Genomic DNA, 13,565 nt, shown 5'->3' on the forward strand with positions numbered 1-13,565 from the left:
GTAATCACACCTTCACGAAAAGGTTAAAAGAAATTATAGAAAAACATTAAAAAAGTGTCAGACAAACTTTTCTTTTTTTATATATAAGGTTTGGGTCCATTTTCTAAACCCTAAATTTTGGGGTTAATTTTTAGAATGACCCTGTTCTAGGTTTCTTACAACTCCACCTGTACAAAAGCAGAAGCCACAAATACAATGTAAATAAAACAATTTGGGGAATAATAATAATAACCATAAGAGAATGGCCAGTTTTCAAAACATAAATTACTGTGAACTCTTTTCTTCATAGATGATATAACTGTTATGCAACAAAAACAAGTAACTAAACCAATTAACCAAAGAACTCCAAAATCGCAAATCGCCACTCAGATTCAAATCTGGTCGCAACCTCACCGCGAGAGCTGTTCAAATTCCAACCATATTCAAGCTTCCAAAAACAACAATTCATGATTACGTCATCCAGATTTGGCAGCAGACTATCGATATCGAAACTGAGTACTCCAGAAGTAGATTAGTTCATTCACCAAACAATTCATGAATTGAGCTTACCTCAGAATGGTTCTTCTTCACCATGTGGAATTAAAACTACAAAGAACCAAACATAATAGGGCCTTCATGATGAACTAAGATCAAGTTTCTCCAAGATTGAAATGATTTTCCAGGCAAGGATTTCATCTGCAACTAGCCAACTACAGCAACAGAATACTAGAGCAGATTCATTTTCAATTCTATTTTTAGTTCTGTAAGGGCAATTTTCTTTCAAGCAAATGGACAGTGTAAATGATTCAACTTGAAGATACTCTCCAAGATTTTGAACATTCTTATCTGTAAGTTCACTTGAAAGCTTAGAACATAGCTGGGAAAGCCATGAAGATTTGCTAGATAAGTAATCCAAACCATGGATCTCATCTAAGTTTCCAAAACATATTGGGCTACAATTAGCAAATCTAACCTCATGTTGTTGTTCTCCCAAGAGAAGCAGTAGTTCATCCTGGTGTAACACTTTGGCTTTTTCACCTTTTTCCATCACCAAGATCCCTTCATTTACCCTATCATCACTTACCTGTAGCTGTGGAATACAATTTATGTCAGAATCAGACTTGTCATTCATACTTTTCAAATACTTGAAATTGGGATCTGAGCATCTGCGAATAAACATGTTTGAAACTCCTGCTTTCCAACTTAAATCTTTTAAGTTAGGATCAATCTTGTAATCCAAGTTTCTTTTTGAAAACTTGAAATTAGGAGCGGAACAACTGTGGATGAACATGCTTGAGGCTTCTGCTTTGACAAAAAGAGTTGAAGAAATGGATACGGTCTCGTTATTAGCAGGGTCATGACAAGGGATTCCCAATTCAGAATGAATCCTCTCCTTTAAAGTAGCCATTTTAGGCTTCTCTCCGTGTACAAGTATCACGTGCTTAGGGCTAAGGAACTTCACCAGATCCATAATACCTTTGGCATCAGTATGTGGACTGAATGACAGTTGGTGAATCTGAGATGAAACAAACATAAAGAATCAGGAAATTTTAATAGAATGATTACATTACAAGGAAAAAGAAGTCCACCCACACCCTTTGAAATTTTCAAAACTTTAACCGTGGTACTTAAATAATGTGTAAATGCAGAAATATTCCCTGAAGTTCAGGTTTTAGTTCCATTTTCATTCACAATTCTGAATTCATCCTATCCCTCAAAAGTACTTGTCTTATTGTAAATAAAATACTGATTCACTTGCCATGTACCACAACCATCTCTATATTTCATTCTCATGCCCACACATAAAAAGAGGTCTTTTATCAGTCTTTCTCAGCATCAGAGTCAATGAAAACCTCAATCCATCAAGTGCATTAATAGTTAATTGGTAGCTGTAATTTTTAGTTTATATATAATATATTATTTATTTGAGGTATAGTACAAAGCAAGAAATGAAAAACATAAAACAAGAAATAGGAATGTTAATGAACCGGCCCTTAATATATTCTTAATTGACTCAAAAGCTGGAAATAATGATCCTAACAATGATATTCAAAAAGGGAAAATGCAACAAGGTAATGTATGAAAGATACTAGCCTGGCATTGCACATGGATTTGAGTGTCCTTATCCAGATCAATTTTGGTGGGTTTACCTGACATCAACTTGTGTCCAATAGTTCCAGCCACACAATACCTACAGAGGATAAAATAAGATGGCTTTCAGATGGGAATTTTAAATTCACATTACGCTTGAATATATAGGCCATATACATGTTCAAACACAAACTATGAAGAGCATAAGAAAAATTGGGATGATTATTATACAAAAAAAAAAGGTTGCAAACGTGAAAGCAAAAGAACAATCACAGAAGTTGGATGACTTTATGGGTTATCAAAGAAGCAGCCTGCAAAACTACACTACACTTGAATAATAGAGATAAAATTGTCAGCCAAAGGAGAGTAGCCATTGTCATTACCCAGGTAATGTGATGAGGTTCAATTTAGAAGGTGCCCAGCGCTTAAAAACCTCAAGAGAGAACCCACCACTGATCATCCCTGGTGTAGCAAAGAGAACACAGGGTCCAGGTGCATCAATCATAGACCGGTCAAAGTTTTGAACTGCAACCCAAGTTTATACAAGCACTTCATTAGCAGTTAAAATGTGGCAATTTCAATGTGTTGTCAAACCTTAAATGCAAGAAGAATCACATTAACATAGAGCAAGAGTGATTTAGGTATAAGTGATTTTGTAAAAAATGATTTTAGGTCATGTTTGGGAGTGACTTTAGAATAAATGTTTTTAGCAAGAGTGGTTTAATTATAAGTGATTTTTTAAAAGGCACTTAATACTAGGTCATTTTAATGTTTTGTTCTACACATCCAAAATTTATTTTCATATATTTAGAAGTGTTTTTGAATTATTAATTTGATTTCAAAAGTGATTTTAAAATCATCAAAATTCTAAGAAGGTAATTACATTTGATAAGTGATTCTACTGCTCCTAAAATCACTTTTAGATTTTACCAAAATTACTTCTACACCAAGCAAAACATCAGTGCTGTTGATAATGTCAGAAAGTGAATTTGACACCCAAACATGCCTTTAATTTCTTCCCCCTTCACCCATTTTTCATGTAAGATGCCTTGGTAAGTGTCAACACCTAGGCTGCCACTTGAACAAGGGTGGCTTCCTCACCTCACTGGTAAGCAAACAAGTCCAACTTAATAACAGTTATTTTATTGCAGTTTTTTGAGGAACAATTGTTTCCCACCCATAAAAAATGTCAACGAAACAATACCATTTTTAAAGTCAAATGCATTCCTAGTAGAGTACGTCTCTTTAATCTTCTGGCTGGTCCAACTGATGAGCATTTTATAGTACATATTGGCTTGTACTGTCAAACCTGAAAGCATAAATATGGACACGAGCACTTATAAGTCTAGAAAGGCATTACTTATAGCAGAGAATGGAGTGAGAAGAACTATATATGAAACAGAGCAATAGCTAACAATTTTAAAAGAAACGCATTCAGTAGCTATGAACTGTTTCTCATGGTGGTCTACAGGATGATGCTGAAGTCCGATTCAGCCTGGTCCTCCTTTTTGACTAAGCATACAGAGTCAATTCATGCACAAGTTTTGATTCAGTGAAAATTAAAATTTTACGAAGTATAGTATAAAGAATAATACAGGGCACATGAAAACTCCAATACATAATTTTTCAAAAAAGGATCAATACATACAAACCTGCTGGGCACAAATAAAAGTTAATATGTTCAGATTCAGAGATCAGTTAATTCTTAGCTTCTATTTGGCTCTCTTGCTCTCTCCCCTTCTGATAAGACAATAACTTCAAATTCATATTACTTAGAATTTGGAAAGAGAACTTCAAATTCTCCCTTTCTGATAAGACAATAATTTCAAACTCATAAACGTAAAAAGATGATGCAGCATCTTTATTATAAAACGTTTATATAATTTCAAAAGCAAACACATGTCCACATGTTCTACCAGCAACAGTGACAACGATAGTTAGGAACCCACTAGGCAGGGCCCCCCAATCCTTATCATTAACAAGGATTGCAACTACATCAAATTGATTTCTCAACCACCCCCGACCTCCCTAATTTTTCACCTACACATTTAGTAGAGTGGTTTCCAAGAATGCCAATTTTTTCGTGTAAGAAGCACAAACACTTTAGTTTGAGAAACATATCTGTGTCAAACACATGTCGGACACTCTGATATTTATTGAACACGTATCAGACACTTGATAGCCCAAATAGAGTGTCATACATTAGTTGTACAAAATGTACATGGATCCAACACTTGTAGCACATATTCAAAAATTTGTTAAGTATAATAAATAGACCTAAAAAGTAATATAGGATAAAATAATAAATTTTGAGAGAAAAACATCAAACTCATTTTTTTAAGCACATAAATGCATAAGCTTATTGACTTTGAATTTATTTCTAGTGTAAAAATGATATATACTTAATAACACACGTCTTTGTCGTGTTTCTGTCCATGTCCTATATTTTTAAAAACAGCATGTCCCAATGTCTCGTGTCTATATCCATGCTTCTTAGGCTGATGTAGGCAGCTTGATCGCAGCGCAATAAGTGAAAGCTCTCTAACCAACTTCTACCTCAAGATCATAGTCCCTATTATTTATAATATAAGTTCCCCAACAACCTCGCTACGCATAGCCCCTTTAGCTTCTATCATTGATTGGGTATCCTGCTTGCCCAAGGAAATCGAGGAACTCAAGTCAGACTAATGGCAATTTCCACAACATGACCCTATGTAAGTTTTAGACTAACGGTTCAAAAGTTTGGGTCTGCATTCCCAACTCCACAAGCACTATCTTCGAGTATCAATAGACCCAACAATTAGAAACCAAGCCCAAGCTTGCACAATCCTTGCAACGTCCTTCCACAAGGAAGACATTGTCAAACCATCACTTTTTTCCTCTCATCGATTCATCAATGCCATAAATTGTGAACCAACTAGAAGGATGAGCCCCTTAAAGGGTTCACTAAGTGCTCGTAGTTGCGCTAAACACTCAATCATCAATCATAGCAGCTCGACGGCTGAGTTCCCAACAATGGTCTAACATGCATCTCAATTCAATCAACAAATTGTGGGTAGAAGATTAGTAAAGCAAATCATGGACAAGAATAGCTCAAAGCTCATCTTCATTGTCATCCTATCAAAACTTACAACCAATCTCAAGGATCGGGTTGCGATGATTGTCCGGACGAAGACCATGAGCATGTTGTTGTAGAGTGAAGCAGACCATGGAAGTTACAAGACAGTTGAAATGGAAATGAAACAGGGAGATGAAAATTTGACTAATATATATCTTCTAGTATATAGATGAAATGAGAATTTGCTTCAAAGATGGAGTACCGGCTGAAAAGTATATTGGAACCTTTAGATTCATTCGCTCCCAATAGTCATCCAACAAGATACAGAGTTCCTGATCATAATGGAAATTTTTATAACAAAAATTGTATTAGTATTATATAACATGAGCAATTTAGTGAAAGATACACCTAATGACGTTGCAGGATTAACCAGAGAAACTATATTCAGTAAAACAAATACCTGAGCCCGTCCAAGTGCAAAAGTAGGAATAAGGACCTTCCCTCCACCAGCCACACAATTATGAACCTATATCAAATGATCCAGGAAAAGCATCTTGTTTCAGAAGCTTCAATTGCTAAAAATTATGAATTTTAAAGATAAAATAATTCAGCATCTACTAAAGAACTTATGAGCTTATGATGGGTTTAATTCCCCATTAACCAATTCTTACCCCATTCTACCTCATATGATATATCATGGTCCTAAACATGATTAGTATGTCTACAATTCACACATGCATTACCCTACACAAATAAGCAAATGAAAAGTTGTAATGCGGGCATCAACCTACGGTTCTGAACCATCACAAAATAGACCCTGCAACAGAATAGAATATTTTGTTTTCTTCAAACGAGGGACATTGAAAAATATCAGAAGTAAATTCCTAATATCAACAATATGCCATCTGAAATTAGGACATGATGGTGGCTTCACTAAACTTTCACTATGTCCTCTTGGCTCCAGAATTATTTATATGCTGGTATGCATAACAATGAATGAAAAACCAGTTAATCCAATTTATAGTTGAATATATTAAAGGTGCAGAAAAAGTAAATCTGGCTTAAGTAATTTTAACAGTTATATTTCTACATACAGCTTTTAGAAATTCCCTCTCACGGCCATATTTAGAATCACGGATAGTTGTTGCATATGTAGACCTGCAGAAGATATAAACATTGGAAGATTAACAATAGTAATATTTTGCAGTGAAAACACGTGCTGGAGTAGTATGAAAAAGTATAAGAAACATTAAACTCTCATATGTTTAACTAGGAGACCACAAACAAGATTTAGTAAAAATAGGACAGACAGTGGAATTATATCCACATCTATCTGAATACCTTCTACTCACTATCCACATTAATAAACTATAACCAACTTTTGAAAGAAGCAGAGCACAGAGTCAATACACACTCAGAATCGGTGATCATAAACAAAGTTTAGTATAATGATTATTCACTCAATCTAATTTATGATTTTTTTTTTAGTACAACAATTTTGGGATATGGGAGATCGAACTTCTAACCTCGAGGGGAAGAGTACATATCAATTACCACCAACTGAATTATGCTCATATCCCAAAATGTCAATAAATAATTAGTTTACAATGTCAATAAATACTTAATTCAACCTCGCATCCCAGTACCCTTGGATTTTATCGTATACTTTTATGAATGGCAAATAAATGCACTAATTTACAAATATGAGTTATAAAATATTTTCTAAATCACGAGTCATAGGGCACAATCCCAACACTTATAGGAAAATCCACAGTAATTCAAACAAGGGCACGTTCGAAGCATTTTATAAAGGGTTTAAGGCTTAAGATGAGAGAAGGTAGAGGGGGAAAATCCATGGAGTGGTTTCTTGACAATAAGGTACGGTTTTGAAAGACACTGAGAGTTACTCTATTGTCTATCTCTTATAGTCTTCTTCAACTTTACAGTGGAACTTGCACGAGTAAAAGACAAGACATTATCCATTCATGAAAATTTGTATAAATTCTGGTGTGATTTCTCCTTTCTTGTTTTTCTTTCTTCTGCAATGTTTTTCTTTCTTCTGCAATTTATCTCTTGATGCCCTTTAGAAAGGGAATTTGGGATTTGCCACAAAAGTAACTGTAAAAGGTTGTCCTTAGAGCTTTTTTCCTTTTTTTTTTTAAGAAACCGAACTTTTCATTGAGACAAATAAAAAAAGAAAACATATACAATAGCATACAAAAACAAAAGCCCTGAAGGAGGAGCTCTATCTAAAGAAAGGGCTTCCAATCCAAAAGAATAGAAACTACCTGGTAATTACAAAACAACTTCAAAACAGAACCTCGTAAAGAGACATTAAATCTAATGAGATCCCAAACCGACTCCCTATCTCTCTCTACCCCTAAAGATTATGTTGTTCCTCTCCAACCAAAGTCCCCACAAAGAAACAAGCCTGCCACAAAAACTTCCCTTTCTCGCGGAAATGAGGAATCAAAAGCACTTCTCCCACCATAGCCCCCCAATCCCTATGACGAACCTCAAAGATCTCAAAGAACCAACCCCAAAGATCCTGGAAAAACTTACAATGCCATAAGATGTGATCGAGATCCTCCTGCTTGCAAAGAACACATCATTGAACATGCCATAAGATGTGTCCTTAGAGCATTTATCAAACACCCATGAGCAACCAAAATATATAAAGATATGTTCCCACTAGTTTTTCCTATATGATAACATGAACAATGGAAAGAAAGGAAGGGGGGAGGAGAGTGCAATTGATCCTTCCCTGCCTCCATGCAAAGAACACAAGTTGTGCTTAAAGTTAGAGAAGGGCACTTTATTTTAATTAATGCCACGAAATTGTAGAATCACAACAAAACATTCACCTTTTTTGGACTCTTGGGTTTCCAGCAAGCCTTCAGCAAACCTTTCTAATATTCAAGGAGAATTCGCGAGTACCTTAACCAAAGATTCACAGGAAACAAACCTGATGGGTCCAACTTCCAAACTCTTTTCTCATCTCTCCTTCCAGGAAGTTACCAAAATCTCCTCTACTTGCCTCCCGTAAATTTCTTCTCACTACATCTCTCCAAGAATAAGTTTCTTCTTCCCAAGCACTAAAAATTGGAATGCTCTGTAATCTCTTTGTATGGATTTTTCCCCCTTTTGTAACATTTCATATCATCAGTGAAATTGTTTCCTATACAACCAAAAAAAAGAAAAGGAAAAAAGGAAAGGAAAAGAAAAGAAAGGAGGAATCTTTTTGTTGAGAAATTGCAAGGGAATTCAAGCGCTAAAGGCTGTTATCAACCCAAGTACCATTCCAGAAGAATTCTCCCATTACCAACACTAATAACTCAAAAGGCACATCATAGAGCAAATTAGGGAACTAAAGGACCAGTTGAGTTTAATCAAATTTTACAACCCAACTTAAAGGGAGTATTAAAACACATTTATTTTAAGCCCAATCTCAACCCATTTAGCATACCATACTTCAATCTGACTGTTATTCTTTTTCTATGTACCGTATGCAAATAGGTGTATGTGTATATTAAAATATTCTTCTTTCCTTTAATGGTCATTTATTTCCTTACATTCACTGTGGCCTAGGGATTATTTAAAATTCCGATCGCACATCAACCGTGTTCTCTGTAAGTTGAAAAATATATAGAATAAAAGATTTTCCAACCCAATTAAACACCAATAAAAGGAAAATACAATATTTTCTAAAGAATCAAGCAAAGGGTCAAAGATCAAAACGGAAAACCATTACTTCTCGCAAAAAATAGATAATGGCTTCAATGTTACCATACAATTTTCTTCTGAGAGAGGAAAACCAAGAGTTGGAAGATAAATTGATTTGAATAGCTAATATATAACCAACTAACAGTCTAAACAATAACATGTAAAATATTTTCTCGCACTTCTTACTCTGTTATTAGAAGGTCTAATTGCATTCGATCGATTTGAGCTGCTCCAAGATGTCTATCAGGTGTCATATTATAGTCTCCTGTGTATACCATAGCAGCATCTCCAACTTTAGCATAAAACATGGCAGCTCCTAAAACCTTAAGAACATGATAAAAATATAAATATGCACATTCCACAGTTACTGGTTGAAGTGTTGATGGAGAAAATTTCAGGATAAGCAATAAGAAAGAGCTTTAAGCAGAATTGAAGCAAACACCAATAGAAGACACAATTGACAGCAATATTAAGAACTATGTTTACAACTCTAGGCCATAGTAAATGTGTATGCAGGTGAATTACATTTAAGCTGGGGATAGAGGAATGACAAAGTATGGGGGTCCACGATTTGCAAAATAGAAGATTGATATTAGATGCATATATATAGCAACTAATAACTGGATTCCTGCATGCCCATATTTTATTAAAAAAAACTGATATGTAAAGACTTTTCCATTTAAAAAGCAGAGAAAACTAATAAGTTATGATTTCTAATCCAAACTATCACCTGTTTGTCACATTGGCCGAAATTTGGTATGTTGATATGTCAAACTCAAAATACCACGTCCTTAGCAATGTTATCCCTCTCATTTATGTCTATTTACTTCTTGTTAAATGAATACCTTATGTCCAACATATGAGCTTACATTCACCTATAAAAATTCTAGGAAACTGAATAGAATTCCTAAGAAAGCGCAGGCTTCAGGATTACGTATTTTGTTTGATTTGAAATAGTTCATTGAGCATCTTGATCTTCATGCTAACCGGAGGAAAAAAATAATGGAAAGGAAAGCTTGAGAAAAAGAAACTTGAGGGGAAAAAAAAAACAAAGAAAGAAACCAGCAGAGAAAAAAATTCATCATTGACCCATTTCAAATCGGAACACAGGAGAATTTTGAAGCTCGTGCATTTGAATTTTTTTTTTTAAATAAAAATTTGAGAATATCAATTAAAACCAAAAAGGGAATACAGCTTAAGGGCAGAGGGGAGAGGTGTCCTCTACCTAGGAGGTTAGACAAATACCCTCCAATCTAAATCAATCAAAATGTTGCTAAAGTTACTGTACAGCATGTAAATTAGTGTATAGATCGTCGGGGAGAGAGAGAGAGACTTAACAACAATATGAAAGTCAAGTTTAATATTGAAACAAGAATGAAATTTAGCAACAACACCTACAACATGACTAGTGACTACCACCCATGAGGATTGAGGAAGACTGTCAGCCAGCTCCAAACGAAGTTATACTAGGAGATGCAAAATAAGAATACTAGATATATCAAACCAGGCTTTACATGTCCAGCATAGAAAGCACGAATTTGAAGATCTTCATCGACCTGTATAGTCTGCTTCAAATCCACAGGTATAACTGCAGGTGAATCAAAATCAACAATGGCAAATCTTAAGATACAAAAGAAAAGGAATGACAGAACAATTTATGCATGAAAAGGAATGACAGAACAATTTATGCATGTCATATACATAAAAATTGTACCCAATTGTTAAGCCATACACAACTACCAATGATGCAGCCTAAAACTCAATCTGAGCAAGTACAATTCATCAAATGATGCAAATGGGTGCTCACATAAATGATGAACAAGTAATTCAGCACGAAGAGTGAAGATCTCATAAATTAGCATTTTGCCATATTCAGTTAGTGGTTTCTCTTTCTACATCATGTTTGCTAGGTAGAAAGAAATCAAGAAAAATAAAAAGTTTTGCCAAATAAAGAAATAAACGCAAAACTGAGGGTTGGACAAGAAATCTAAATCTGAAAGTATTAGGGATCAGGCAGAAGATCCAAAGCAAGGTCAAATAAACCAAGACCAGAAATCATACCCCTAAAAACAGCTAACTATACAACTCAATGAGGTATGTGACAATTCTCATTTATATGGAACCAGAAGTTGTAAGAGCATAGTATCCAAGCCATTGGTGAAGGCACTTGAGTTAAAAATGGAACCTCACCCAAATCCCTACAAAATTGGATGGGAAAAGAAAGGAAATGAAGTAACTATCACATATTTATTATCCTATTGTCCATCAGAAGACATTACAAAGATCAAATTGTATGTGAGATAATCGACATGGATGTGTGTAACATCCCCCTCCGTGAACCATGGCACTTTGATCGTTGATGTTTCAGTCATTCACAGAAGTAGAGATAACACTTATGAATTCAGTTGGCAAGGAAAAAAGATCATCCTACAACATCACTATCATACATAAGTAAGCACTTCATGTAAGTCCTCCCAACTTTATATGTCTCCTTGTGAGTTTATGAATGAACACAAAAAGCACGGAATAGCTTTAATAATTGAAGGGCGTACCAATGGGCTTAATGACCACCATAGGTTAGGTCTAGTAGTACCAATGGGCTTAATGACCACCATAGGTTAGGTCTAGTAGTCATTGGAGCAAGTGAAATGAGTAAATAGACTACGGGCAAATGGGTTCAAACCCCCATGGTGACCACCTACCTACAGGCTACAGTATCAAAATTCTATCGAGTTTTCTGACAACTAATGTTGTAGAGTCAAGTAACTGTCCCTCAAGATTAGGATAAGCTAACCCGAACACTCACGGATATTAAAAAAAAAGATAAATAATTGAATGACACAATGAATTGGTTAAAACCTATTCTCCTAGTTATTTATGAACTTTTAAAAAGATTTAAGGACTTATACCGTCTAAACTATCCAATCAAATCCCACTCCCTTTAATGATACTTGAATCACACCATCAACCAAGTGGAACAACTCCCACAAGCGCTCAAAATCATAACTTTAGAAGATATCTCTTCTTAATGACCTTGAAGTTCAAGAGTGGATCTCTCTCATCAACCCTTTTGACAAATTAAGAAGAAGAAGCTAGGGTGAGAAACTATAAAGAAGAAGAAGAAACAGCTAGGATGAGAAGATAGGACAAAGAAGAAGAAGAAGAAGAAGAAGAAGAAGCTAGGACAAAAAGCAAGTAATATGTAATTTTTAGGGATGAGTTGCATACTGCTGAAGTTCTTGACATAATTCAGATACCTTTTTTCATGCACTCTATAATATGATCGTTAGTAAATTGCTCCGCTTCACCCCTTCGGTCAACCATCACTTTTCGATAGTCCTCCAACATTAAAGGAGCCAATGCCATTGTTGGATACTGCAGCCAAAGGGAAGTAGATAGACAGCTTTAATACCAATATCAACATGAAAGAAAACAAAATAGACAATATACTTCAATTGTAGGACTAAAGAGTCCAAAGATTTTTGCTAACTTTAAATTTAGATCTACGAAAGAAAGCAATAAATCAATTCAAAACTTTGAAGAAACAATCCCACGTGAAGCATGGTAAAACCCCAAAAGACAAACACTTTGTACGCATGGGTATTATATGAACTTAACCGTCATGTAAATGGGTCCATTATAGCCGCAAACTTCAGTGAAGTATGGAAGAGCACCTATATGGTCCAAATGACTGCAAAATAGCAGAGAAAAGCAAATAAAAAGACAGTAACGTAATGTAATGTAACACAAATTTGTCGATAACTACGGAAGGAAATATACATACAAGTGTGTGATGATGACACAAGAGAGAGCAGTATTGAAGTCGCATGAAGTAGAGATGCGAGAGAAATCGGGATATCGACGATGGTCAAGATAGCCCATGTGCATGCCGCAATCGAACATAATCCGCTTCCCATTGATTGTCACGACCACACAACTCTTCCCAACTTCTTGCCCAGCGCCTAAAGAAGAAGAAGATTAAGAACAGAATTGGAAAACGGAATTAGAAAAAGAATAAATATGATCATGATGATGAACAAGTGGATTACCAAGGACAAGGCAGTCGATGGCCATGGCACTGTAGTCTAATCCTTCAACTTCAACTCAGACAACTTCTCAACAATGCCTGCGGAATCGATATTGTTGGATTAAGATAATCGGCTTCTAGACGTCTGAACTCTGCAGCGTGAATTAATGAAAAAAGTAGCACTGAACTCAACTTTACTAACCTGAAATCGAGAGATGTAGAAGATTTGGGAGCGACGCGAAAATTTCGACGAGAAGAGGTAATGGCGGCGCGACGGTTGGAGCGGCGGCGGTGAGGGCGAGGGAGGTGGCGTCGGGGCGGCACGGTGGTGCTGGAAATAGAGAAAGCAGACTTGGTATTTTCTTAAATATTGCTAATATTTAAAATGATATATAATTTTTTTGTCTCCTACAAGAAAATATATAATTTTATTTATGTATAGCACAAGATAGTTATTTTGTGCTATTTATATAATTACTTCTATTAACTTTATGTGGAATATGTTTGAAGAACGCCCATTAACTATTTATAATTTAAATATAAGAAGTCAGATTAAATTTTATTTCAAAAAAATTTTTGAAAATATAATTAAAAGTTTCTCTCTTAAAAAAGTAAATCAAAAGTCATATTTGTATATTATTTTAAAATGGAAACAAATCCAAGGGTGTTCACGGGTTGGATTGGGTC

General features: G+C 35.2%; 1 protein-coding gene across 1 annotated transcript; it reads right to left on the minus strand.

Annotated features, from left to right (window-relative positions):
* Nucleotides 1-264: 264 nt before the first annotated feature.
* CPSF73-II (cleavage and polyadenylation specificity factor 73 kDa subunit-II) lies at nt 265-13,247 on the minus strand. Its single transcript, XM_022299666.2, has 14 exons — nt 13,081-13,247; nt 12,901-12,977; nt 12,636-12,813; nt 12,470-12,542; nt 12,109-12,226; nt 10,366-10,439; nt 9,038-9,174; nt 6,223-6,286; nt 5,589-5,654; nt 5,391-5,460; nt 3,275-3,379; nt 2,454-2,595; nt 2,074-2,170; nt 265-1,495 (listed from the first exon to the last, which is right to left on the minus strand). The coding sequence occupies exons 2-14, from the start codon at nt 12,923-12,925 to the stop codon at nt 614-616; spliced, it is 2,031 nt and encodes a 676-aa protein (XP_022155358.1). The 5' UTR covers nt 12,926-12,977; nt 13,081-13,247; the 3' UTR covers nt 265-613.
* Between the last annotated feature and the right edge of the window lie 318 nt (nt 13,248-13,565).

The sequence above is a fragment of the Momordica charantia genome (assembly GCF_013281855.1).
Source record: "Momordica charantia cultivar OHB3-1 chromosome 9 unlocalized genomic scaffold, Mcharantia_2.0 BLBB01000009.1, whole genome shotgun sequence".
Taxonomy (NCBI): Eukaryota; Viridiplantae; Streptophyta; class Magnoliopsida; order Cucurbitales; family Cucurbitaceae; genus Momordica; species Momordica charantia.